At 41.0% G+C, this 24360-nt stretch overlaps 1 protein-coding gene across 23 annotated transcripts in view, besides 1 other annotated feature; it reads left to right on the forward strand.

Moving 5' to 3' along the window:
- Window positions 1-24360, forward strand: part of Svil (Supervillin) — a 121572-nt gene that overhangs the window by 58801 nt on the left and 38411 nt on the right. For 9 of the 23 annotated variants that reach the window (NM_001274398.2, NM_001299990.1, NM_001299989.1 and 6 more), the window contains 6 exons: window positions 3044-3375; window positions 5981-6505; window positions 6935-7383; window positions 7533-7632; window positions 8044-9646; window positions 23136-23698. In NM_001274398.2, coding sequence (NP_001261327.1) covers window positions 3044-3375; window positions 5981-6505; window positions 6935-7383; window positions 7533-7632; window positions 8044-9646; window positions 23136-23698 — 3572 coding nt within the window. Of the gene's footprint in view, window positions 1-2780; window positions 2961-3043; window positions 3376-5980; window positions 6506-6934; window positions 7384-7532; window positions 7633-8043; window positions 9647-20151; window positions 20462-21447; window positions 21821-23135; window positions 23699-24360 lie in introns of those variants that run through there. The other 14 variants (NM_001299987.1, NM_001202100.2, NM_001169859.2 and 11 more) reach the window with 6 other exon arrangements.
- Window positions 11105-20202: a mobile genetic element.

The raw sequence follows: 24360 nt of genomic DNA on the forward strand, positions 1-24360 counted from the left end.
AACAGCGGTAGCTTAAAAAAATAGCAATTTATTATATATAATTAATTTGTTTGTTTTTTGTAAATCTAAAGTTATTTTTCTAAACCTATTTTCTTTCCAACTAGAGTTGTTATAGTACTTATATTAGTGGTTATAGTACGAAAGTGTTTTTCTAAACCACATTGTTTTCTTTGCGTGCTATTTTTTTAACCGCCACTGTGATTGTGTGTGTGCTTTGATTGGAATTACTCGAGGGTCATCAAGCTGATTACCGTTGAGGGTGAAAGCGTTTTGTTCTCGGAAGTTGTGGCTGATTAAACAGCAAATGTAATGCGATTATGATGGTTCTGTGTATAATTTTATTAAAACTGGAACTTAGTTCGAAGCTGTTCTGTGGATCTAATCCGTTTTAAGGCACCGCCATAATCCTTGGCGCACAATCAAAACAAATTGCTGGTATTGTGGTCCACCTCTTTCATGTTGAGATCCATATGCCATCTTCACCCATATTGTTCGACGTCGCGTTATACAATGCGACTTGGCGGCCCTCTTTAAGCCGGGCCCCCAAACAAATCGAGATTCACAGAGGCAGGGGGCTTGTTAACAAACGAAATCCATGTATTGTTCGCCTCTTTTCTGTCGAGTGTTACGTGGTCCATTGTCTTGGGGTTGAGATTGCGATTGGGATTGGGATTGGGAATGGGCTTTGGGCTTCGGTTTGGGATCGTATCGTATCGCGGCGGCGACATCTTCGACAATCGCGTCAGTGCGTGGAGTGCAATTCGCAGCGGCAGCCGGTGTTTGGTTCCATCAATTATAATGTGATATATCAAAGCGAATGGCACATTGACGCTGTTGTCGCTGTCTCCGAAAATGACCCCCAACCTCGGACCCACCACCTCCTCCTCCTCATCCTCCTTGGATACGCCGATAGAAATCCGGCGTAGAAAGCACCTGTTTTACAGCCAAACCCGAAACTAGCGACAAGTTTTTCCAATGGGCTTTCGCTACAAAAATGCCTCATAAAAAAAACACGCGCAGCATTAAAGAAATGAAGATTGGGGAAGAGAAGAAAAGAGCCAAAGAGACAATTTTCTAAAAATGCATTCAATGTAGAATCTCGACGAGGAAAAATTTGAATGCACAGCAATTAAGTGTGGAATTTATCTGGGGCCCCGTTTGGGCCGTTTGCGGTGTCAACACCGTCATCCGATCACCTGCTGCGTTTGCTTGGGTATCCGTTTAATGGCCAGCCAGTTGGTGGCCAGATTGCAAGTTAGCCTGGCCAGATTGTCGATGGTCTAGTCCTGGTTTCGCTTTCATCGCAGCTGTGGCGACTCCCAAAAAAAACGTGAAGCCACCAAAATGAATGAAAAAAACAAAAACAGCATCCACGAACTGGTTATTATCACTTTTCCTTTTCTTCCCCTGAGATTTCCCAACGGGTTGGAAAGTTCTCGGACATCCAGTAGCTGATACGTCATATGTGTCTCTAGCAATTTATACAATTTATGGAAATTTCCATTTGACGGACGGGCAAAGTCAAGCATCAAGAATATAAAACTGAGCGCATGGCAGACGAAGATCGTAATGATGATCACAGTGGAGATTGAAGGCCCGGGGAATACCCTTGAAAAAGAGATTCCAAGAAGTCCAGCCCAAATGTTAATTGCTGAAATTGCGGTATCAAAATCTAGAAAACAATTAAATTCAACCCAATTCCCTTTCAGTTAAACGAGTTATTTCTATGATTTAATTTCCTACTTCCACTTTCAAAGTATCTGACTATGCATTTTAATGAAGCAGACATCCTAAGCCCTCAAAGTCGTGTAACTCAATCCAACTATTCAGTTTTCATAACAATTATCGCGGCACTTCCTTATACAAATATTATCCTAAAGTCAGACATATTATTTTTCTTTGGGTTAATCCCCTAACCTATTTTCGCGATACTAGAATATCACTCCCTCGGTAGATTTTGCCGTGTTGACGATCGATATAATCATGCCCTACCTCTCTACAAGGACGGACTGAAAGATATTTTGTATCTGTGTATCCATAAGACTGCCAGGCACGAGACATCATAAAGTACACAAAGCAAAAAGAGTGACATTGATGCGTCGCGACATTTAAATATGCAGCCTGTCTACCTGACCAAAAACCAAAGGAAATACAAGCAAACTCACAGATAGACAAAACCGACAAACTGACGGACAAAGCGGGCAGCTAGACGAAGTCTTGCGCTTGATTGAATGTCTGCGACAAGCTGCAAAATTCTTCACTCGCTCGCTAAACAGATATGGGCAAAAGATGCATTGTCAGCCGAGGATGAGGAAGTCGCTCAGCTAAATGTGGCTATCATTTACCAGACGTTGAGATACTTTGCTCGAGATACTTCGCTTGAGATACTCTTGGCTAGCTACCTGCGCACCGCCTTTTGCGCATGCGTGCAATAGTCACACCAATCCCCATAACAATAACAGACTTGTTACGCTTTGTTCTTTGACGGTCGGAAGATAGAGCCATGGTTTGTGTATATACACATATATATCTTGTATCTGACAAATACCGCTGCTACCTGGCGCAAATGTGCGAATTTTGCAGCGCTCTCTTTTCGCTTTTGAGTGAATTCGCTGCTCGGCGGAGTGACTTTGTTGCTGTTCTCTGTGTATCTGCAAGATACCAAGCGGCAAAACCCAAATAATAAAAACAAAAACAACAACAACAACGAAAATCAACAAAAACAAATAACCGACAAAAAAGCAGCTCCGTGGGTTTCCACAGTGTTTGCTGGGCGAGCCGGCGGCAGTTGCCGAGCGTGTTTGCTGCCGTCTAGCCGTGCCGCATTTAGCGGAACTCTCGAGAGTTGTATCTTTGTATCTGCGATCTGTCGAATGGATATCTCGTTTCACAGCGACTGTATTTTGTTTCGGTGTTCTGATACTTCTGCTGCAGCGTGTTTATTGCGTGTTTATTTCCGTGTAACTAAATTAATTTAGAAAACGGCTTATGTTGGGAGTTTTGAGCCAACAAATATAATAACGTAATCCAACCGCCTCCGCAGATTCATAACGCGCACCACGCGTTCCGCCAGTCGCCAGAGTTCCGCCGGACACTCCCCACCTCCGCCGCTGCATCGCAGTGACGACTCCTCCAGCAGTTCACCCTCACCGACACGCAGACGGAATAAGCCAGGTGGTGCTCCTGCCGCCACAGATCCACCATCATCGTCGGCGAACGGGAATAGTTCCGCTTATGAGACGGCAGCCACCACTGTGATGACCCATGACCAGCAGCGAGATCCTCCAGTTGAAGTTCCTAAGGCTCTAAACGTCGAGCCACCGCAGCCAGAAGACATCGTCCTGGGCTCCTGCCCCACTGCATCTGCCCACTCAGGTGAGTCCTTGAGTCCCTAATCTGTATCTGTGTTTCGTTGTTGCTTGCGTGACGTCTCTGTGTTGCCTGTTTGTGTTTCGAGTTTCAGTTCGTCCATGAGCGTTTTGTTATGTCCTTGCTACCCCGCTTACTGATCCTTTGCTTCCAAACTGCAGTTTTCCACATTCATGGCCTTGGCAGAGTTCTTTATTATCCTTGAGAAACTCTCTTTCCGCTTACTCCACGCATCCTGTTCAAATTTCATTGTTAGGAGGAGAATCCCATTTACCTTTTATATCCATAGCAACATATAGATCTCTTTTATCGCTTTTCACTTGGGATATTAATATCAAATTACCCTTTTTGTGCTCCATTTATCATTATAAATTTGTAGATCAACACCAATCAAATTGTAGTTATATGATCGTAATTTCCTTCTTAATTACTGCTTAGATATTGGTACAGGTTAATTACACAGTTCAGTAGATCATTAAATTAGGCCACGCATTTGGTCTATATGTAATCATATTTAAGCCTTTCATCATTCCTAGCCATCCATTTGTCAAGGCTCACATATGACTAATGATGCATTTAGTTATTGGATTATAACATTATAAGACGATCCTTTAGTATCAAAATCTATACAAATCATTTCTTCTCTGCTGGCTGGCTATTATTTGCCTTGATCGTTTTCTGATCTCACACTTCAATTTACCTTCGCTTACCCCACTTTGCGAACATTACAAATTCATTAGTTCTTTGGTGAAACTTTCCCAACCAAAGTTCGGTAATTAGCCCGCCCCATGCCGATTTAGCCCTGAACCGTGAGCCTGTCAACGTTTTTCTGCAAATTAGCCGAGAAATAAAGCCAAAAACTCCATCATCGGAAGAGGCGAGTCGCCGCGTGGCTTCGTTTCTGTTTCTTTTGCTTGAAACACTTAAAAGCAATTTAAACTAAATTAGATTTTTGTCGGCTTGCCAATCAAGCGAAAACGTTTTCTAGACAAATGTTAATTTGGCTCATGAGACCTTCGGTCAAAACATTTAAATCAAATTGCAATTGAGCAATTCGATTCAAGTCGTCGAATCAATTCCAAAATGTTTTGACTGCCGAGGTTTCTCGATTGTCAGAAAAGTCTAACATTCCGAATTATTATATAAGATAATTTGCGCAATTTTTATTCGCATTATGAGTGTCAGAGTTTCTCAAGAAATGTTTTTTTTTCGCAAACTCCCCACTGTATAAATGAATAAAATTGTTTGTCATTTGATAAAATCGATGTTCAGTCTTCACGCAACTTAGGCAAATGAAAGATGCCATAAAATTGCTAATAGACCCCAACCCAAACCGACGACGAGAGCTGTGCCCAATTTTCATTTTATTTATCAATGAATGAATCGGACGGATCGGATCGGATCGGCTTGGAACCGGGTTTATTATCAATGACTGGACGAGGGTTTCATAAATTTTTGACAGTCGTCTCTGTGTGTCTGGCATAACGGATTGAGAAAGTCCGCCCGAAGATCGTTGACATAGATCCGATGATTATGGGAAGTTTCCGTTTAATCGAAAAGATTTAGTAAGCATTTGCGACCACACAGAACGTGCAGCTGCTAAAAAAATCAATAAACAACTATGATGATGATGATGATGATCGACTATGATCGATCAGCCGTATCGATTTCGTTTCAATTGTTTTCGGCCTTTGTTTTGCCACTGCGCGTATTGATTTCAATATTTACCAATTTGGCAATTTTTTTTTATTCATTTTATGTGGAATTAATTTGATTTTCGCGAGCTGTCTAGAGGGCCAACGATCGCCCGGAAAGTTTAGAGCGTTCACTGATCTCTGACAGCCAGCAGAAGGCAATGAACGGGCGGAACCCGGAGATGCTGGCAGATGATTTGCCGAAAAATGTTTTTCGCCCCTTTCTTTTTGCCCGTCTTCTGGGTGGATTATGAAATCGTTGGGGTTTTACATAAGCCACCACTTTGGGGGCCAAAACATCAAAGTTGAAATGGATTATTACAGTGCTTCCAGCTGTTTTTGTTTGCAAAGAATCTATTGGGAAATCACAGATTCCTCATCAAGTGAATGTCCAGACTTGAGATAATACTTTTTATGGTATTTTCGATTCGAAACCATTACACAAAGTTCCCACACTCACCACTTCAGCGAGTCATAAATTCTGGTTTATTTGTGAACGAAATCTAATCGCTGGACGATAATCTAATCGCTGGCTCTGTCAGTTTAATGTCCAATAAAGTGAGCAAAGCTAATACATCATCGTTAAATAAATAGATACCTAATGACCTAAGATCGACTCGAAAACTTTCGTTTGGCGCCTAATGCATTTCTTTTGTCCCAGAGACTTTCGCAACTATTTCGTGTTTGTCACCACACCAATCAATCTTTGCCAGCTAGCCATTAGATTGGAGCCGAGTTTTTTTTCCCCCAGACACCCATATTTGCATTATGCAATCCAAAACCAAAACAACAACAGCAACAGCAGCAACCACAACAAGCAGCAATCATAAGCTTTAATGTCTCACTAAAACTCCACGCATTTTACCCTCCTAAAAAATAATAACAACAACAAAAAAAAACACATCAAAATGCTACAGCAGAGAGCCAAAGTCGAGGAAAAGCTGGCAAATGCAGTATTAATTGCACCTACAGCCACAGCCACAGCACCAACAACAACTGCAACGCGCGACAACGCAACAGCAGCAACATCAGCAGCAACAACACCATCAGCAGCAACAGCAGCAGCAGCAAAAGCACTTGCAACAACAATAGCAAACAGCAACACGCCACGCCCATGCCGCCCCTAGCTAATGCCAACAAAGCCCCGTTAATTGTGCTTAAGACAGCCGCATCTGCAGCAGCATTGCCGTCCATTGCCGCAGCAGCAACATCCAGCGGCACGGCAGCAACATCTGGTGGTGTTGGTTCGCCCATCAAGCGTCGCAAGAATCCGCTGTCGCCGCTGCTCCTCGGCAGCCAGTGCCAGTCCACCATTGCGCCTCCGCAGGCCATTGCCAGTCCGCTCCTGAGCGGCGGCAGCTGCTCCTCCTCGACCACCTCGCCCCAATCCTCGCCAGCGGTTCGCACCACCAAGGCGAGTCGTCTGCGCGCCGCCGCGCTTGGTGAGTCTCCTCCTCCTCCTAACAGCCCATCTTCATCCCCGAATTGGTGGAGGTCATCAGGTTTTCCATCTGTCCAAATCCATTACCCCCGTAGCCTAAGCACTGTAGTTTGTTTTTTGTGCATTAATGTTTTTTGGTAATTCACAAACTTTCTCATGCAAGCAAACCTCCATAAACAAAGGTTTAAAATCACTTCATATATTTTATATTCGATTTTATATATGAAAATGTGTATAATCACAATTTTTAAGATTAAATTTGTATTTAATAACAATATCAGATTTCAATTCATGTTATAACCAACTCTCGGTTGAAATTCGTAATAGTTATTTTAGAGAATGGTTGTACGTTTTCCTCTGTGTTGCCATGCCTGCATTTCATCATCCTCAATATCGTGTGCGTTTCCCCTTTTTCTAACCCAACCCGTAGATAAAAAGAAGGAAGAGGAGCAACGCAATCGCTACAGTTCGCCCGTTTCACCAAAAGCCTCCAGCAACGGCGGAGTCCAAGCACAACGTCGTCTTAGCAACTCGGAGCTATCGCCCAAGTCGCCAGGTGCCAGTGGATTCACTTCGGAGCCAGTCGCGTCAGCCACAGCGAACAGAGTCCCGACGAGATCTGCCTCCCATCCTGTGGACACACCGCCCACACAAAGGCGACAGCCTCTGGTGGCCGTGAGTTCGGGCATCTCCATGAAGCAGAGTCTCAGCGAGCTGCACTTCACGGGTGGAGCAGTCAGTCCGCCCAAGGCTACGGCGGAATGCACTCTAAGGATGCGACCACGTAGCTCCACGATGAGCACCGAGAACACGGAGAATGGCCGACGTGACCACTTGGCTAATCTGCAACTAAGTCCTGTGCAAAAGCAAAAGCGAACGGTAAGCGGAAACTGAAATTTTCATGAAATGAAACCACATTAGAGATTAAAGAGTCTAGTTAGAAACCAGACGTTCTAAAGTGGTTTTGTCTCCTGAAATTTAATTCTCGGTAATTGCTTATATTGTATTAATCCATCTATATTTTATAGCCCGAAGTATCACCACGCCGTTTCGGAGATCGCGACAAGTCGGCCAAACGGAAATCGAATTTGAATCGTTCGTTGACCGAGGAAGCCACCAAGGATGGCGGTAAGTTGGCTGGCAACAGCAAACGGATGCAGTGCAGCAACAGCAAACAGCAAGGGGAGATGATCAGCGGGGCACCAAATTTGGAACGCCTTCAAGCTTGAATAGGCATTTCAATGAGGCCGCAGCAAAGAGAAGAGACCTCACTAAGATTCATTCGATCTTCGAGCGTCATGTGGCAACCACCGCCTCAGAATAATACGTATTTTAAATACCACTTTCAACATTTTCATTTAAATCATTTTGTGCTGCCTCCAGAAAGCTTTTCCACCGAAAGAACTTGTGTAAAATATGTTAAAATCCAAGCTGTGCCGAGTCCCTACTTATTGTTATGCACGTGTTATGTCCAGAATCTGCTTATTTAGCTCTTAAGTTCCCATAAGTGGTTACTAATTCCCTGATCTTCTCTTGCAGATGAGGTTGCCTCTTCGACCCGCCGGCGCCGACGTCGTGAACTGGGAATGGCTCGTCCCCTGGTTCCGGGCGATGATGACGCCCTAAGAGATTTGCTAACGCCGCAGAAGAGTTCCTGCAGCGAGTCAACCAACTCCATATCCGAACCCCATCTCCAGTTCATACCAGCCGTTCGTCATCCGGTGGTTCCAGTACGCACCATGACTGCTGTGCTGCCTGCACCACGACCGCTGCATACTCCTGCGGCCCGCAACGTCAGCCAGAAGTTCAATGAAAGGACCAAAACAGATCTGGCCGAGATCAAGAAGATTGCTGAGCAATCGGAGGCGCAGGTGCAACAGCCTTCGGTGGATGATAACCAGAAAATGTCAGCCATAATGCGCAGGAAGAGCACGGATGAGGGTGGATCAGCTTTGGGGGCAACAAACCAGAATTCACCACCTGCCCCAAACCAAATTGTATCCATACTGAAGAAGAAGGAACATGGACTTGGCGAGTGCAACTCCAGTGCTTCAAGCAATCCCTCGCCGGTGACCTTCTCTTCTAGCGTGGTGGATCATCCTTTGGCTGGAGCTGGCCGGTGCAAACGGCAGGGAATACTCAAGAAGAGATCGAGTCTAGATGAATCGCGCTACTACTCCCGATCGCATTCACCCGACGAACGTAGTATTCTCATTAAGTCGGCCAGGAGGAATTCCCTGGAGGAAGCTGGCACTGGATTGAGTCCGGCTCAGGCCCATGGAATCCTCAAGCAGAGCAGCTACGACAGCAGCAAGAGCGACGGCTGCCCTTCGGCCACGGAGAGCCAGCCACACAGTATCCTGAAAAAGAAGGATTCGCTATCGACACCTTCGGACGGAGGATGCCACAAGCATGTCTCTATATCGCAAGCTGTAACTTTAGCTGCTGCTGAACTGGCTGCCCATGATGGAATCACCTTCGATGATGGTGAGGAGCATGAGATACGACCGATCCTAAAGCAGGAGAGCACCTCCAGCGAGGAGGCTGTGCGTCCGCCAAAGCCCATACTCAAAAAGAAATCCTTTGGCGAGGCGGATGAACACGAAATACGTCCTATATTGAAGAGCTCTCGTAAAAGCAGTCGAGAGGAGTTCGATTTGAGTGGCTTGGAAAACGAGGTCAACGATTCCCTATCGTCAATCCTAAAGACAGACTCGCCGTCCAAGCGTCGGTCGCTCGGTTCAGCTTTGCATGATTTGGAGGAGTCCACCACTTCCCCGAGCATGCTCAAGAGGCGCACCCGTTCGCTGGAACGTCAAGATGTCCAGCCTGGCATGGATTTGGCAGCTGCACTGGATGCCATCGCCACATCACAGGCTACTCCCAGCACCCCGGTGGACTTCGTGACCACACCAACAAGTATATCGGTGGCGGAGCGGATCAAGCGCATGGAGATGCTGTCGACGCCCACTTCCCGTGCGGCGGGTGGGGCCAACAGCAGCTGGGAATCGCCACTGCAGGCATCGTCAGCAGAGCATGGAGCACCCACCACCCCAAGGGTTCTCAAGCCAAGTGTGCTGCGCAGAGATTTGCAGAGGGAGCGGTACAAAACGCAACCCGTGACCAACGAGGAGATGAGCTTGTAAGTCAAAACTAATTGCTACTGCTCCGTTTTAGAAGTATTACACTTTATAAAAACCCTATACATATGAATGATATCTGAAACTGCATAAATATCCTTGTCGGGGCAGTATTCTCCAGAATTTCCATTCAAATTGCCACATTCTCGCTCACAAATTGCGCATACGTCGTGTGGCCCGTCAAGCTGTCAACTGATTCTGCAGCGAACGCCAGTTCACGCTTCGATGGCCCCAAGAATTCCAGCCCCCGAATCCGAATCCGAATCCCAATCCGTATCCGTATCTGTGTTTGCGTGGTACAATATTTGTCTATATACTCGCATTCATTGCTATTTTTGGTCCGCCGAGCACATTTCTGGCTGGCACTTGGCCGAGCCTATAAATATTTATACCATCATGGTGCCCACAACCCCCGCCTCACTGTCAACTGGAAAATGTACCAGTTGTTTGGCCATTCATGCGCCGTAGCCAACATTATAATCCAGTCATGATCGGCTTAATTAACTTTACTGTGGACATACTCCGGTAAACACGTAGCCATAAACTAGCCGATTCTGATGAAAACTTGAACACATTTTGCCCGCGGCTATTTTGGCAATAGTTTAATTGCTTTCCCATTGCTCCGCAACCAAATGTCAACAAGTTTCGTTGGCGAACAAGCCATTGAAATCCTCCATGGCTGCTGACCTCAATTCGATCCGCTGTCATATCATTCACTTTTCTTTGCCGCCTTTTAGTTTTTATTGGCCCGACGACTGGCTGTGTTGCTGGTGTCACTTAAGCAGCTTATTGCTTGCCTAATTACCTGCGCAACTATTGAGGCCAACAAGAACACGGCGTTGCGCGAAATACAAATAAAGGTTAGTAATGGCCAGCGATAATGGAAGGTCGATTGGATTCGCGAGTTTGCAAGAGGGCATCCATAGCAATATTTGTTGTGTTAATGCTCATAGAACTATTTCTAGTCTTTCTAGAACCAAAATGAGATACCATCAAGTACTATCACACCATCGTTCGCAAACAATTAGCTCTTACCACAAATTCCCACCTGAAATGGGCAATTTCTGCGAATCGCGGATTGGCCAATGTCGTGCTCGTAAACCCAGTTTCTTTGCTAAAAGCATTTTAGAATTTTGACTAGAAGATAGAGTGGCACCTCTTCCACTTCCACCTGCACCGCCTCAAAAGTTGCCCGTTCTTGTTTAACTGTGTTTTTATGTCAGCATTTTATGTGTTTGTTGATGAGTGAGTGTTTGGCTGTTATTATTGTTATTGTTGTTTTGTGTTTTGTGTTTTGGGGGGCCTTTGTTCCACACTCTGGCACTCCCTTCCCTCAAAAAAAAGCAACAATACAGCGAAATCAACCAACAATAACTGTATAAGCCAGGTTGTTCTGGAAGGCTTTTGTTTTTGTTTCACACTCTCGCTGGCTGTCACATTTGCATTCAGCGAACGGTATTTGTTCACACATGAACACGAATATATTTAAAGACTTACAATTTTGGGCTCCGTTCATATCTTATGTAAATGAATCGAGAGCGATAAATTATATTTAGGATTTTGTTATCTAAGGCGACATGGGTGCATTGCTCAAAAACATGTAATTTAAGTGCACACTACATGAGTCAGTCACTTGAGATCGTTCCCCGCCTCCTAAAATAGTCCCTTAGTGGGAGACCACAGATAAGGTCCTCGCCGCTCAAGATAGGCAGATGTGCCCGAGCGTGGGACCTCGATAAGGCGGGGACTATTTACTTAGGCCTCTGCGTAGGCCATTTACTTTAAGATGCGATTCTCATGTCACCTATTTAAACCGAAGATATTTCCAAATAAAATTAGTTTCTTACAAAAACTCAACAAGTAAAGTCTTCTTATTTGGGATTTTACATTTGGTCAATCGAGCCTTTAATCGACTCTGCAGTTTCCCCCTACCAAAGGTAAGGAACTCAGAGAAAGGCCAGCTCCTTTAAGCATCTTACAGCTAAAGGTAGCAAAAATAAGTAACTCTTGTTTCCCCCTACCAAAGGTAAGGAACAGAGTATAAATATAAAAAGCAAAAAGATACAAAAGAATCTTTTATGTTTTAAAACAAGCACCTTATAGTCTATAGCTAAAGGTTGCTTTGTGTACCATTATAAATTGTGGTAAGGCGTGCTTGAGGCCATACATCAGCAATTGTGAAATTAAAAAGTGCATAACGTGCCTTATAAATGCTGTAATAGCATTAAATCAGCTCAAAAAGAGAGTGCAGTGTATATGCCAAAAGAGCATTAATTAAATAAAAAGTGCCTGAAAACAGTGCCTTATAAATGCTCTAATAGCATTAAATCAGCTCATAAAGAGAGTGCAGTGTATATGCCAAAAGAGCATAAATGCCGAAATAAATGGCTAAAAAACAAAAAATCTGACTGGACTACAAAAATAATAAAACGTGCCAAAAAAAAAAAAAAATCATCTTTAAACATCGACGGAGCCTTAAAGAAGAGAAGGAAGTCAAATTCAAAGGAGCCTCTACCAGCAGCAGAAGCAGCAACAACAGCAGCAGCAGAAGCAGCAACAGCAGTAGCAACAGCAGCAACAACAGCAGCAACAGCAGCAGCAACAACAACGACATCAGCTAAGTCAAAACAAGAATTTTCTGTTTATCCAAACACACATATATATATAAATACATATAAAATACATATACACGTACTATATATATTAAGAAATTACAAAAAATTTTCAAAATGATGTCAGAAAAGACTATTCAATTCCTTAAGAAGCAGTCCGAAATTATTTTGGAAATTAGAAAGTTGGAAGTAAAACCAACATTAACAGATGTAGAAATTCTAAAATTAAATGAGCTTCAAAAATGTTTCATTGCTAATCATAGCAATTTGTTAAAGATCGGCGTTGTCGATCATGAATATTTTAACGCGAAGCAGTATGATTTAATAATGATGGTGTTAGAAAAAATTAAAAATAAAAATGAAAAAATTAAGGGCGAGTCGGTAGAAAACACTTTCCCTAAATCAAACACTGTCCCTAAATCAAACCCTCCCCCTACATTAAACCTTGAAATGCGTGGTCACCCTGAAAAAGAGGGTATAGCACAAAACAACGCTTTAAAAGTAGAGCAGGCATTTCGTAATAATGTTGGCCAATTTCGAGTATATCTAGAAGATACGTCTAAACTAATAGACAGTAGTCCAGATTTCCTTAAAATAAGGAAAAATAAAATTGAATTTTTATGGCATAAAATAGATAACCTGATTGAACAGGTGAATAGTCATTTTGAGAGTTCGCTATTCGAAGAAGAAATTAGCGAACTTGAATTTGACAAACAAAATATTCTTACAGCCATTAATAGTCGACTCAGTGGCACAATAAATAAAGCTGAAATGTCGACGGTTGTTAAGGCGGAGGAGTTACCAACCCTGCCTAAAATACAGATTCCCACCTTCTTTGGTGATTCTAAAGAATGGGATCTTTTTAATGAACTCTTTACAGAGCTCATACATGTGAGAGAGGATCTCAGTCCTTCTCTCAAATTTAATTATCTAAAGTCAGCATTAAAAGGAGAAGCCAGAAATGTGGTTACTCATTTACTGCTCGGCTCTGGAGAAAATTATGAAGCCACTTGGGAGTTTTTGACCAAGCGATATGAGAATAAAAGAAACATATTCTCAGATCATATGAATAGGCTTATGGATATGCCAAATTTAAATTTAGAATCCAATAAGCAAATAAAGACATTTATTGACACGATTAACGAGTCAATTTATATTATAAAATTAAAGGCACAATTACCAGAAGATGTGGATGCAATTTTCGCTCACATAATTCTTCGGAAATTCAATAAAGAATCACTCAATTTATATGAAAGCCATGTTAAAAAGACAAAAGAAATACAGGCACTTTCTGATGTCATGGACTTTTTAGAGCAAAGGCTCAATTCTATATCATCATTCTCACAGGAAGTAAAACCTGTAAAGAAAATGATTAATAATAACAAGAATAAAAATTATAGTGACAATTGTGCATATTGCAAACTACCAGGGCATTATTTAATTCAATGCCATAAATTTAAAATAATGAATCCAGCAGAACGGTCTGACTGGGTAAGAAAAAATGGGATTTGCCTAAGATGTCTGAGGCATCCGTTTGGTAAAAAATGTATAAGCGAGCAGCTTTGTTCGACTTGTCGTAAACCTCACCACACGTTACTTCACTTTGCAGGTCATAATCCAGAAAAAGTGAATACGTGTAGAACAACAGGTCAAGCCTTGTTGGCCACGGCCTTGATTCAAGTAAAGTCGAGGTATGGAGGCTTTGAACAATTAAGAGCATTGATTGATAGTGGCTCTCAAAGCACAATTATTTCAGAAGAGTCTGCACAGATTCTAAAATTGAAAAAATTTCGGTCTCATACTGAAATAAGTGGAGTATCTTCCACAGGAACGTGCATCTCCAAGCACAAAGCGGTTATTTCGATAAGAAATTCTCCGAAAAATTTAGAAATTGAAGCAATTATTCTCCCAAAACTTATGAAGGCACTTCCAGTCAACACGATTAATGTTGATCAGAAAAAATGGAAGAACTTTAAATTAGCCGACCCCGATTTTAATAAACCGGGTCGCATTGATTTAATCATTGGAGCAGACGTATATACTCACATTCTGCAAAATGGAGTTATAAAAATAGACGGTCTCCTTGGGCAAAAAACTGATTTCGGGTGGATAGTTTCTGGATGTAAAAAATCCAAAGGAAAAGAAACCATTGTAGCCACAACAATAGAAATAAAAGAGTTAGATCGCTACTGGGAAGTGGAAGAAGAAGAAAAAGATGATATCGAGTCTGAAATCTGTGAAAATAAATTTATCAAAACGACAAAAAAAGATTCAGATGGGCGATACATTGTGTCAATTCCATTCAAGGAGGATGTCACCTTAGGAGATTCAAAGAAACAAGCGATAGCTCGTTACATGAATCTGGAGAAAAAACTAAAAAGAAATGAAAAACTTAAGGTTGACTACACTAAATTCATGAATGAATACATGGATTTAGGACACATGATTGAAGTGAGTGATGAAGGCAAATATTTTTTACCGCACCAGGCAGTGATTAGAGATTCAAGCCTTACGACCAAATTGAGAGTAGTTTTTGATGCTTCAGCAAAAACTACGAATAACAAAAGTTTGAACGACATAATGTGGGTTGGGCCACGAGTTCAAAAAGATATTTTTGACATTATTATTAAATGGAGAAAATGGGAATTTGTTGTTTCGGCAGACATTGAAAAGATGTACCGACAAATTAAAATAGATAATAATGATCAAAAATATCAATATATTTTATGGAGAAATTCTCCAAAAGAAAAAATTAAAACATATAAATTAACCACAGTCACTTACGGAACTGCATCTGCACCATATTTGGCTACCAGGGTTCTGGTAGATATTGCAGATAAATGTAAAAACCAAGTTATTAGTGCAATAATTAGGAATGATTTCTATATGGATGACCTAATGACTGGAGCTGATTCGGTAGAAGAAGCTAATAAATTAATAACATTAATTCCCCATGAATTGCAGAAAGTTGGATTCAACTTAAGGAAATGGATTTCCAACAATTCCAAAATATTAACCACTGTGGAGGACACAGGGGACAATAAGGTTCTCAATATTATCGAAAATGAATGTGTTAAAACTTTAGGACTAAAATGGGAACCTCAAAAGGATTTATTTAAGTTCAGCGTAAATTGTAATGATGAATCAAAAAATATAAATAAGCGCGTTGTGTTATCAACGCTAGCAAAAATATTTGATCCGTTAGGATGGTTGGCACCAGTCACGGTTTCAGGAAAACTTTTTATTCAAAAACTTTGGATAAATAAAAATGAATGGGATCAGGAATTATCCATAGAAGATAAAAATTATTGGGAAAAATATAAAGAAAATTTATTATTGTTAGAGAATATTCGAATCCCAAGGTGGATTAATTCAAACAGTTCTTCAGTCATTCAGATTCACGGATTTGCGGACGCCTCCGAAAAAGCATATGCTGCAGTAGTCTATGCTAAAGTAGGACCTCATGTTAATATAATAGCTAGCAAAAGTAGAGTCAACCCTATAAAAAATAGGAAGACAATTCCCAAACTCGAGCTGTGTGCAGCTCACCTGCTTAGTGAATTAATCCAAAGACTAAAAGGATCAATTGACAATATAATGGAGATCTATGCTTGGAGTGATTCCACGATTACCTTAGCATGGATTAACAGTGGTCAAAGTAAGATCAAATTTATAAAAAGAAGAACGGATGACATTCGGAAATTAAAAAATACTGAATGGAATCATGTTAAGTCAGAGGATAATCCAGCAGATTTAGCATCCAGGGGAGTGGATTCTAACCAGTTGATCAACTGTGATTTTTGGTGGAAAGGTCCGAAATGGCTAGCAGACCCAAAAGAACTTTGGCCTCGGCAGCAGTCTGTAGAAGAACCTGTCTTAATAAATACGGTATTAAATGACAAAATAGATGATCCTATTTACGAATTAATAGAAAGGTATTCCAGTATAGAAAAACTTATACGTATAATAGCATACATAAATAGATTCGTGCAGATGAAAACAAGAAATAAAGCCTATTCATCAATTATTTCAGTAAAGGAGATAAGAATAGCGGAAACAGTTGTTATTAAGAAACAACAAGAATACCAGTTTAGGCAAGAGATAAAGTGCCTTAAAATCAAAAAGGAAATCAAGACAAATAATAAAATATTGTCATTGAATCCATTTTTGGACAAGGATGGGGTTCTAAGAGTTGGAGGAAGATTGCAAAATTCCAATGCAGAATTTAATGTTAAACATCCAATCATTTTAGAAAAATGCCACCTAACAAGCTTATTAATAAAAAATGCTCATAAGGAAACATTGCATGGAGGGATAAACCTAATGCGAAACTATATCCAAAGAAAGTATTGGATTTTCGGGTTGAAAAATTCGTTGAAAAAGTATTTAAGAGAATGTGTAACGTGTGCAAGGTATAAACAAAATACAGCTCAGCAAATAATGGGTAACTTGCCAAAATATAGAGTGACGATGACATTCCCGTTTCTTAATACTGGAATAGATTACGCAGGTCCTTATTATGTTAAATGTTCAAAAAATCGTGGCCAAAAAACATTTAAAGGATACGTTGCTGTATTCGTTTGCATGGCCACCAAAGCCATACACTTAGAAATGGTAAGCGATCTAACTTCAGACGCATTTTTAGCAGCACTCAGAAGATTTATTGCTAGACGGGGAAAATGTTCCAATATCTATTCAGACAACGGAACAAATTTTGTAGGAGCTGCAAGAAAATTAGATCAAGAGTTATTTAATGCAATACAAGAAAATATAACGATTGCAGCGCAGCTTGAAAAGGACAGGATTGATTGGCATTTTATTCCCCCGGCAGGACCTCACTTCGGAGGTATTTGGGAAGCTGGAGTTAAGTCAATGAAATACCATTTAAAGCGTATAATCGGCGACACTATTTTGACTTACGAAGAAATGTCAACTCTTTTATGTCAAATAGAAGCATGCTTAAATTCAAGGCCATTATACACTATAGTTAGTGAGAAGGACCAACAAGAAGTTTTAACACCAGGGCATTTTTTAATTGGAAGACCACCTTTAGAAATAGTCGAACCAATGGAAGATGAAAAAATCGGAAATTTGGATAGGTGGAGACTTATCCAAAAAATGAAGAAAGATTTCTGGGTTAAGTGGAAAAGTGAATATTTGCATACGCTCCAGCAAAGGAATAAATGGAAAAAGGAAATTCCTAATATAGAAGAAGGGCAAATAGTTTTATTAAAGGATGAGAATTGTCATCCTGCAAGATGGCCTTTAGGAAAGGTGGAAAAGGTGCATAAGGGGAATGATGATAAGGTCCGAGTGGCTAAAGTAAAGATGCAGGAAGGATATATCACTAGACCCATTACTAAAATTTGTCCCTTGGAAGGAATAAAGTCTGTTGACAAAAATGAGGCTGACCAAGAGCCAAAAAGACGAACTAGAGCGACATCGGGAATGTCCAAGATCGGAATCATTATGGCAATGTTGTTGTTTGTGTTAAGTTGTCAAGTTTCTAGCGCATTACCTAAAGATATAGCACCAAGATATTCTATAGACAAAATAAATAAAACCTCAGCAATATATCTAGACCCGCTAGGAGATGTTGAGATTGTGAGTACTTCTTGGAATTTGGTTATCTATTATAAAATGGATCCATATTTTAAAATGTTAACAAAGGGTAATGCGCTTATACAAAGTATGAGGAAAGTTTGCGAAAGACTTCATAGCTTTGAAGAGCAATGTAGTCTAGTCTTAGATAATATGCAAAGTCAGTTATCGGAACTTGAAGAAAACAATAAATTGTTTATGATACAGTCTAGATCTAGAAGCAAGCGTGCTCCTTTCGAATTTATGGGTTCCTTGTATCATATTTTATTTGGTATAATGGATGAAGATGATAGAGAGCAATTAGAAGAAAATATGAAGAATTTGTTAGATAACCAGAACAACCTTGATAAACTAATTCAAAAACAAACATCTGTGGTTGATTCAACTTCTAATCTATTAAAGAGAACAACAGAAGATGTTAACTCCAATTTTAGAAGTATGCAAATAAGAATTGAGAACATGACAGAAGTTCTTAAAGAAAATTATTATGTTTATAAGGAATCAATAAAATTCTTTATGATTACGAAACAGCTACACTCATTGATTGAAGAAGGCGAAAAAATTCAAGCAGGCATTATAAGCCTGTTGATTGATATTAATCACGGTAGGCTAAATACAAATATTCTCAGGCCAAATCAGCTTAAAAAAGAAATTGCCAAAATTCAGCAGAGTCTTTCGGAGAACCTAGTAATTCCAGGAAAACGGTCAGGTACGGAACTTAAGGAAGTGTATACACTGTTAACAGCCAGGGGTTTATTCATCGACGATAAATTGATCATTAGTGCAAAAGTGCCTCTGTTTAGCAGGCATCCATCCAAATTGTTCAGGCTTATTCCGGTGCCAATTCGAAATGAAGATCGGATAATAATGGTGCATACAACGTCCGAATATTTAATTTATAATTTTGAGATAGATTCCTATCACATAATGACGGAAGCCACATTAAATCAATGTCAGAAATGGCAACTAAATAAGAGAATATGCAAAGGAAGTTGGCCCTGGAATTCAGCGAATGATAATGCATGTGAGATTCAGCCTCTAAAGCCAGATAAAGCGGCGAACTGCATCTATAAAACAGTAGTCGACTCTAAAAGTTACTGGGTAGAGTTAGAAAAGAAAAGTAGTTGGTTGTTTAAGGTTCCTGCGAATTCAAAAGTCCGTCTGCAATGTACTGGCTCTCAAATTGAATTGTTTGATTTGCCTCAGCAAGGAGTTTTAAGCATTGCGCCATATTGTACGGCAAGAACCGACGATAAAATTCTAGTTGCCCACCATAACATTCAGTCCGAAAGTGAAGAATTATTATCAACACCTTATATAGGAGAAATTAGTGAAGCGCCGAAGATTATTTGGGATCCGCTGAAACTATCAATATTAAATCATACTGAGGAATTTGAACGATTGAATAATGAAATTAAATTTATGAAAGAGAACCATCAAAAATTGAAAGATTTACATTTCCATCATATTTCCGGACATGCTGGATTAATTATTGCTTTAATACTAATGATAGTATTAATAATATATTTCATACGGAAATGTGCTGTGCAACAAAGAATGCAAGCAATAACCTTTGCAGGTCCGTTGCCAGTACTATAAATATCAATAGTAAATAAACAATAAAATAATATAACAAATAAAAATATACAGTCCACTATATCGTTGTTTAATAGAAAATGTACTTCTACATAGAAAAAGCAAAATGTTTAAAATAAGTTAATTGAGTACAAATTGTTGAATTAAAAATAATATAAACCACAATTGTAATCCAATAAAATTAAAAGCCAGAAAAACTAGGCCCATTGAAATCTTAGTTGCAAAATAAATGAACATATATCAAATAAATACAGTCCACTACTGTTATAAATGCAACTAATATACTAATGTACATCTCAGCTTGCTGGCCCTTTGGCAGAATGTTCACACATGAACACGAATATATTTAAAGACTTACAATTTTGGGCTCCGTTCATATCTTATGTAAATGAATCGAGAGCGATAAATTATATTTAGGATTTTGTTATCTAAGGCGACATGGGTGCATTGCTCAAAAACATGTAATTTAAGTGCACACTACATGAGTCAGTCACTTGAGATCGTTCCCCGCCTCCTAAAATAGTCCCTTAGTGGGAGACCACAGATAAGGTCCTCGCCGCTCAAGATAGGCAGATGTGCCCGAGCGTGGGACCTCGATAAGGCGGGGACTATTTACTTAGGCCTCTGCGTAGGCCATTTACTTTAAGATGCGATTCTCATGTCACCTATTTAAACCGAAGATATTTCCAAATAAAATTAGTTTCTTACAAAAACTCAACGAGTAAAGTCTTCTCATTTGGGACTTTACAGTATTGTCAATATCTTTTGCACTTTTGCCGACGCTTCGTGGCGTGAAATTTATGCTGTCCAATATTCGCTTGCAGTTGCATTCAGTAGTTTGCAGCGGGCGAACGCGTTCAGATACAGATACTTTTGTATCTTCTATCTGGAATTTCCGTGTCTGTACTTTTGGACTAGGAGGATTCCCCGGAAGGGCGATAGTCGTTCCATGTTATTGCTGCAGCGACGTCAGAGCGAAAAAATGTTTGAGGCGTATATCAGAAAACGGTAAACGGGGTAACAAGAAAACCGAAAATCAATCTCAAAAAAAATGTCCAAAGCAAAAGCGAAAAAAATTTCGAATTGTAATCGCCGGCATTGAGATAGTAAAAAAAGTGCACGCTGACATGTGTTGGCCGATTAAATCGATACAGCTCATATATGTCCAATTCGAAGTTATGCTGTATCTTTACTAATCTCCCGATAAGATAGCCAACGTAAAAGTAACCGTTAGTCAGCCACAAACGAGACTTTGCCTTTCGGTTTTACGGCTAAAAAAGAATCACATTAATAGCCCAATCGTAAACATGTCAAAAAAACGAACTTTGCGGCGAGATGTATGCAGGTTTCCTATGGGGAAATAATTATTTTATGCGCCCATTGAGAAATTGTCTGCATGTCTGCATTTTCTATAAATAAATCATGTATGTCACACCTCAGACGGTCGGAATGGACCATTCACAAATTCTTTAAATGAGTATAATGAATATGACAGGGCCAAAAACAATGCAGTTTTTTATGTTGCAGTTTTTTATGCTTTGCCATTTTTAAACACTATTATTAGTCATATTAGAATGTACTTTGAATGATGTCCAGTTTTTTTTTTTTTTAGTATTATAGCTGTATTATATTTGCTTTGCTCTTTGCCTTTGCCGAAGATTTCTCTTTCCCGAAATGAAAGAGTCAAAGAAAATGCACCGCAAAAGAAAAGCCAACGAAGGCATTTCCCAGACAGACGGCGGAAAAGAAGGAAAATACCATACCAAAATAAATATAAAGCACGGGCAATAAAAAAAAAGGCAAGAAAATAAAGCTGAAAATAATTTAAATTTGCCGACAGCGACGTCGACTGCGGCAGAGCAGCAGCGCACCACCAAAAACACCGCACCACTCAGCGCGCCCCGCCGCACCACCCCTCACTTTCCTCTGCCGACGTTCTCTGCTCTTCTGCTCGGCGTTTTGTTTGTACAATTTTTGCGCTCAGTTTAGTTGCTCGCGATCGCTTTTTCACTTTTCACGTATCCCGAAGCAGCGCTGAAATATAAATTGTATTTTACGCAAAGAACTCGAATTTGAGTATCGAAAAACTATAGATTCCTCGCCTCGTAGATAGGAAAATAAACAGTGAATAGTGTGTGTTAAAGAAATCGAAAAACTAACTGATAAATTTATCATCCGAATCGCGGTGCGGCTCTCGGCGGTGCGGTCTTCGCGTTATCAGGTGCAGAACCAGATAGTAGGGAGTATAGTGTATACCCTATAGAGTCGCATGTGTGCTTAGTGGAAGGAAAACCACGTTCCCTTCGGAAATTCTTGCCCAGTTGCCGGTAGACGGGCTCGCCAACCGCGTGTGAATTGGAAAAAGAGGTAGTTAATAAAAAATAAAATTTGGGAAAATCCGTGAAAATTCAGTGAGAAGATGTGTGCCACGACGAATCGCTAGCTCTCGAAATGTATATATATTGTGTAATGCGCTAAAAATAAATTCCATGAAAGTGTGCAGTCGTGCAGCCAAATGAAAATTCCAACATTCGATTGTCACAAATTGCCAAATTTGCGAAATATATTTAAAATTATATAGAGCTAAGCAGCGCTGACAGTGTCTGCATTAATTTGCGTGCTAAATGTGTGTGTTTTTTGCCCGTGAAATATTCCGCCAAATGTCTGTTTGTGGTTTGTGTACCCGCTAGATTGGCAAAATCCGTGAGCTGTTTTTTATATATATTTGTATATTTTGGCCAAATAGCAACGCCGCTGCTCTTCGATTAGATCACTCGAAATCTACAGTCGTATATATTTCCTATAATTCTCGACAACTGTTGTCGCAAATCATTATTTTTTTTGTTTTTTATTGAGCCTCGAAGTGTTCGAAATTCGAACGAGAGAATTCTCACGGAGCGTTTTTGCCTTCACCGCCCTCACCCGAAATCCAATTAGCCAGTTGTTGCATTAAAATTGTTGTATATTTTTAGTCTTTTTGTTATTTTCCGCTTCCTCTTTTTAACATTCGATGTGCGCCAGGCGTGGAAAATAGGCCTGATAAACAAAACAAATATCGGAAAAACTCGAGAGTCGAACAAGTTGTAGGTGAGGTACTAAATATAGAAGGAAAATGTTCAAGAGGCCTTTGGAGGGTGATAAACTTGCAAGTTTATGCACAAGAGCCTGTGTGGAAAAATACACACAATCGGCAGTACATATATTTAGCTTTTATTTCTCTTATCATCAATTCAATTACCTTTCACTGCTGGCATTATATTGCCGAAACCGTTTGGCTAATTCTTCTGGCCATCGTCGGCCTTTTAAACTTTTACCTTCGCTACCCTGGAGGCGCGCAGTGAATCCACAACAGCAGCAGCCGGCAGCGGCAAAGTTTCACCACCAAAACATAATTAAGTTGGCCAAAATTGCCTATAATTATAATTATGTCCGAGGGAGAATGATAGAGATGAATGTTCACAAAGAGATTCACAGTGTATTAAGCCTGTTGTTATGTAAATTTCTGCGCCGAGGGGAAACAAGAGATTTTAGACAAAAAACAAACAATGTTATATGCTATGCAAATATTTCTTCATATTTTAATCACATTAAATTATAATATTGACATATAAAAACATGCTATTAAACCATGAAACCAAAACATTGATGCTTATTGATTTGTACATATATTCTTCTATTACAGCTTCAAAGCCAACTCCGCGCCCTTCGACATCTCGGCTACATCGGCCTTCAAGCCCACCAAGCCGCTGGACATCCGCTTGACCCACGCACCGCATGCACCGCTGATTTCGCCGATCACCGGACAGCCACTCAGCCACGTGCCCGCGCCACTGCTGCTATCCTCGTCGACGAACTCGGGAGCGGGATCCTCGTTCCGTCTGGCCCGCAGCTCCACCCAACCGCTGCAGTCGCCGCGAGTTGTCCACCTGGCCGGTCAGGCTACTGGTGGCTCCGCTTTGGCACGCCAGAACTCGGTGAACGACAGCATCAATCTCAGCGAGCAGCTAACCCTATCCATCGGCACGGACAGCGAGCACATCTTTGAGATGTCCGCTTTGGAGGAGGACTCGGCTATTCAGTCGCTGAGCGACGAGACAGCCGCTTCCGCATCTGCCAACTCAACATCCACGACCACTGCAACCACCATGACACCGCCCAGTGGCCTGACGCGGAGCAACAGCGTTCGGGCCAGGGCCAATATGTTCCAGCAATTGCAGGAGCAGTCGCGCAACCAACGGGCAACGGGTTAGTAAAGTAGCCAAATAAATAGCAAAGGTCTGCTGATGGGGAGTTTGTGGGTCGGGATGCCATTCACCCACCTATCAGCACGGCCACGGCCCACCTATCGTCATTCGCTGGCTTCGCAGAAATTAGCATAAAGCAATAAAGCAGACGAGCAGCGACCGCTAAGTGAACCGGTGGCACCGCGAACTTGGTTGCCCCATGTCGCAAGCCGACCGGAACAAGAAGGCCAAGACCACAGTGGCCAGAATGGGAGTAGATTCGAGCTGGAGTTGGGCTAGGGCCACAGTACTTTTTTTTTTGTGGAGTTTGCAGTATTGTACCGAAGGAAGTTAGTTGATAGGAAAATAAATAGATAGTGTTTTAGCGTATAAATAATTTATGACAATTCTACTTTATGGGCCACTTTGGATGACACTAAGCAAACACGTAAACATTTGAGAGACCCAGCCAAAAGCCATACCTTTGCGAATATTAATTAGTAAAGCCTCCCTGCTGGTCAATGTGTGTAGAGCTCACTCCAGAGTGCTTGCCAGATTTTGCCATTAGTTCGGTGTTATTGCGGCAGGCCTCTCATGGTTGTTGGCCAAGTTAATAAGCTGTAAAATGTGTGTCACTTGCCTCACACTCACCCGCACTTCGGAAAGTCGCTGTCTCCGGCAATC

Source organism: Drosophila melanogaster, chromosome 3L, assembly GCF_000001215.4.
Source record: "Drosophila melanogaster chromosome 3L".
Lineage (NCBI taxonomy): Eukaryota > Metazoa > Arthropoda > Insecta > Diptera > Drosophilidae > Drosophila > Drosophila melanogaster.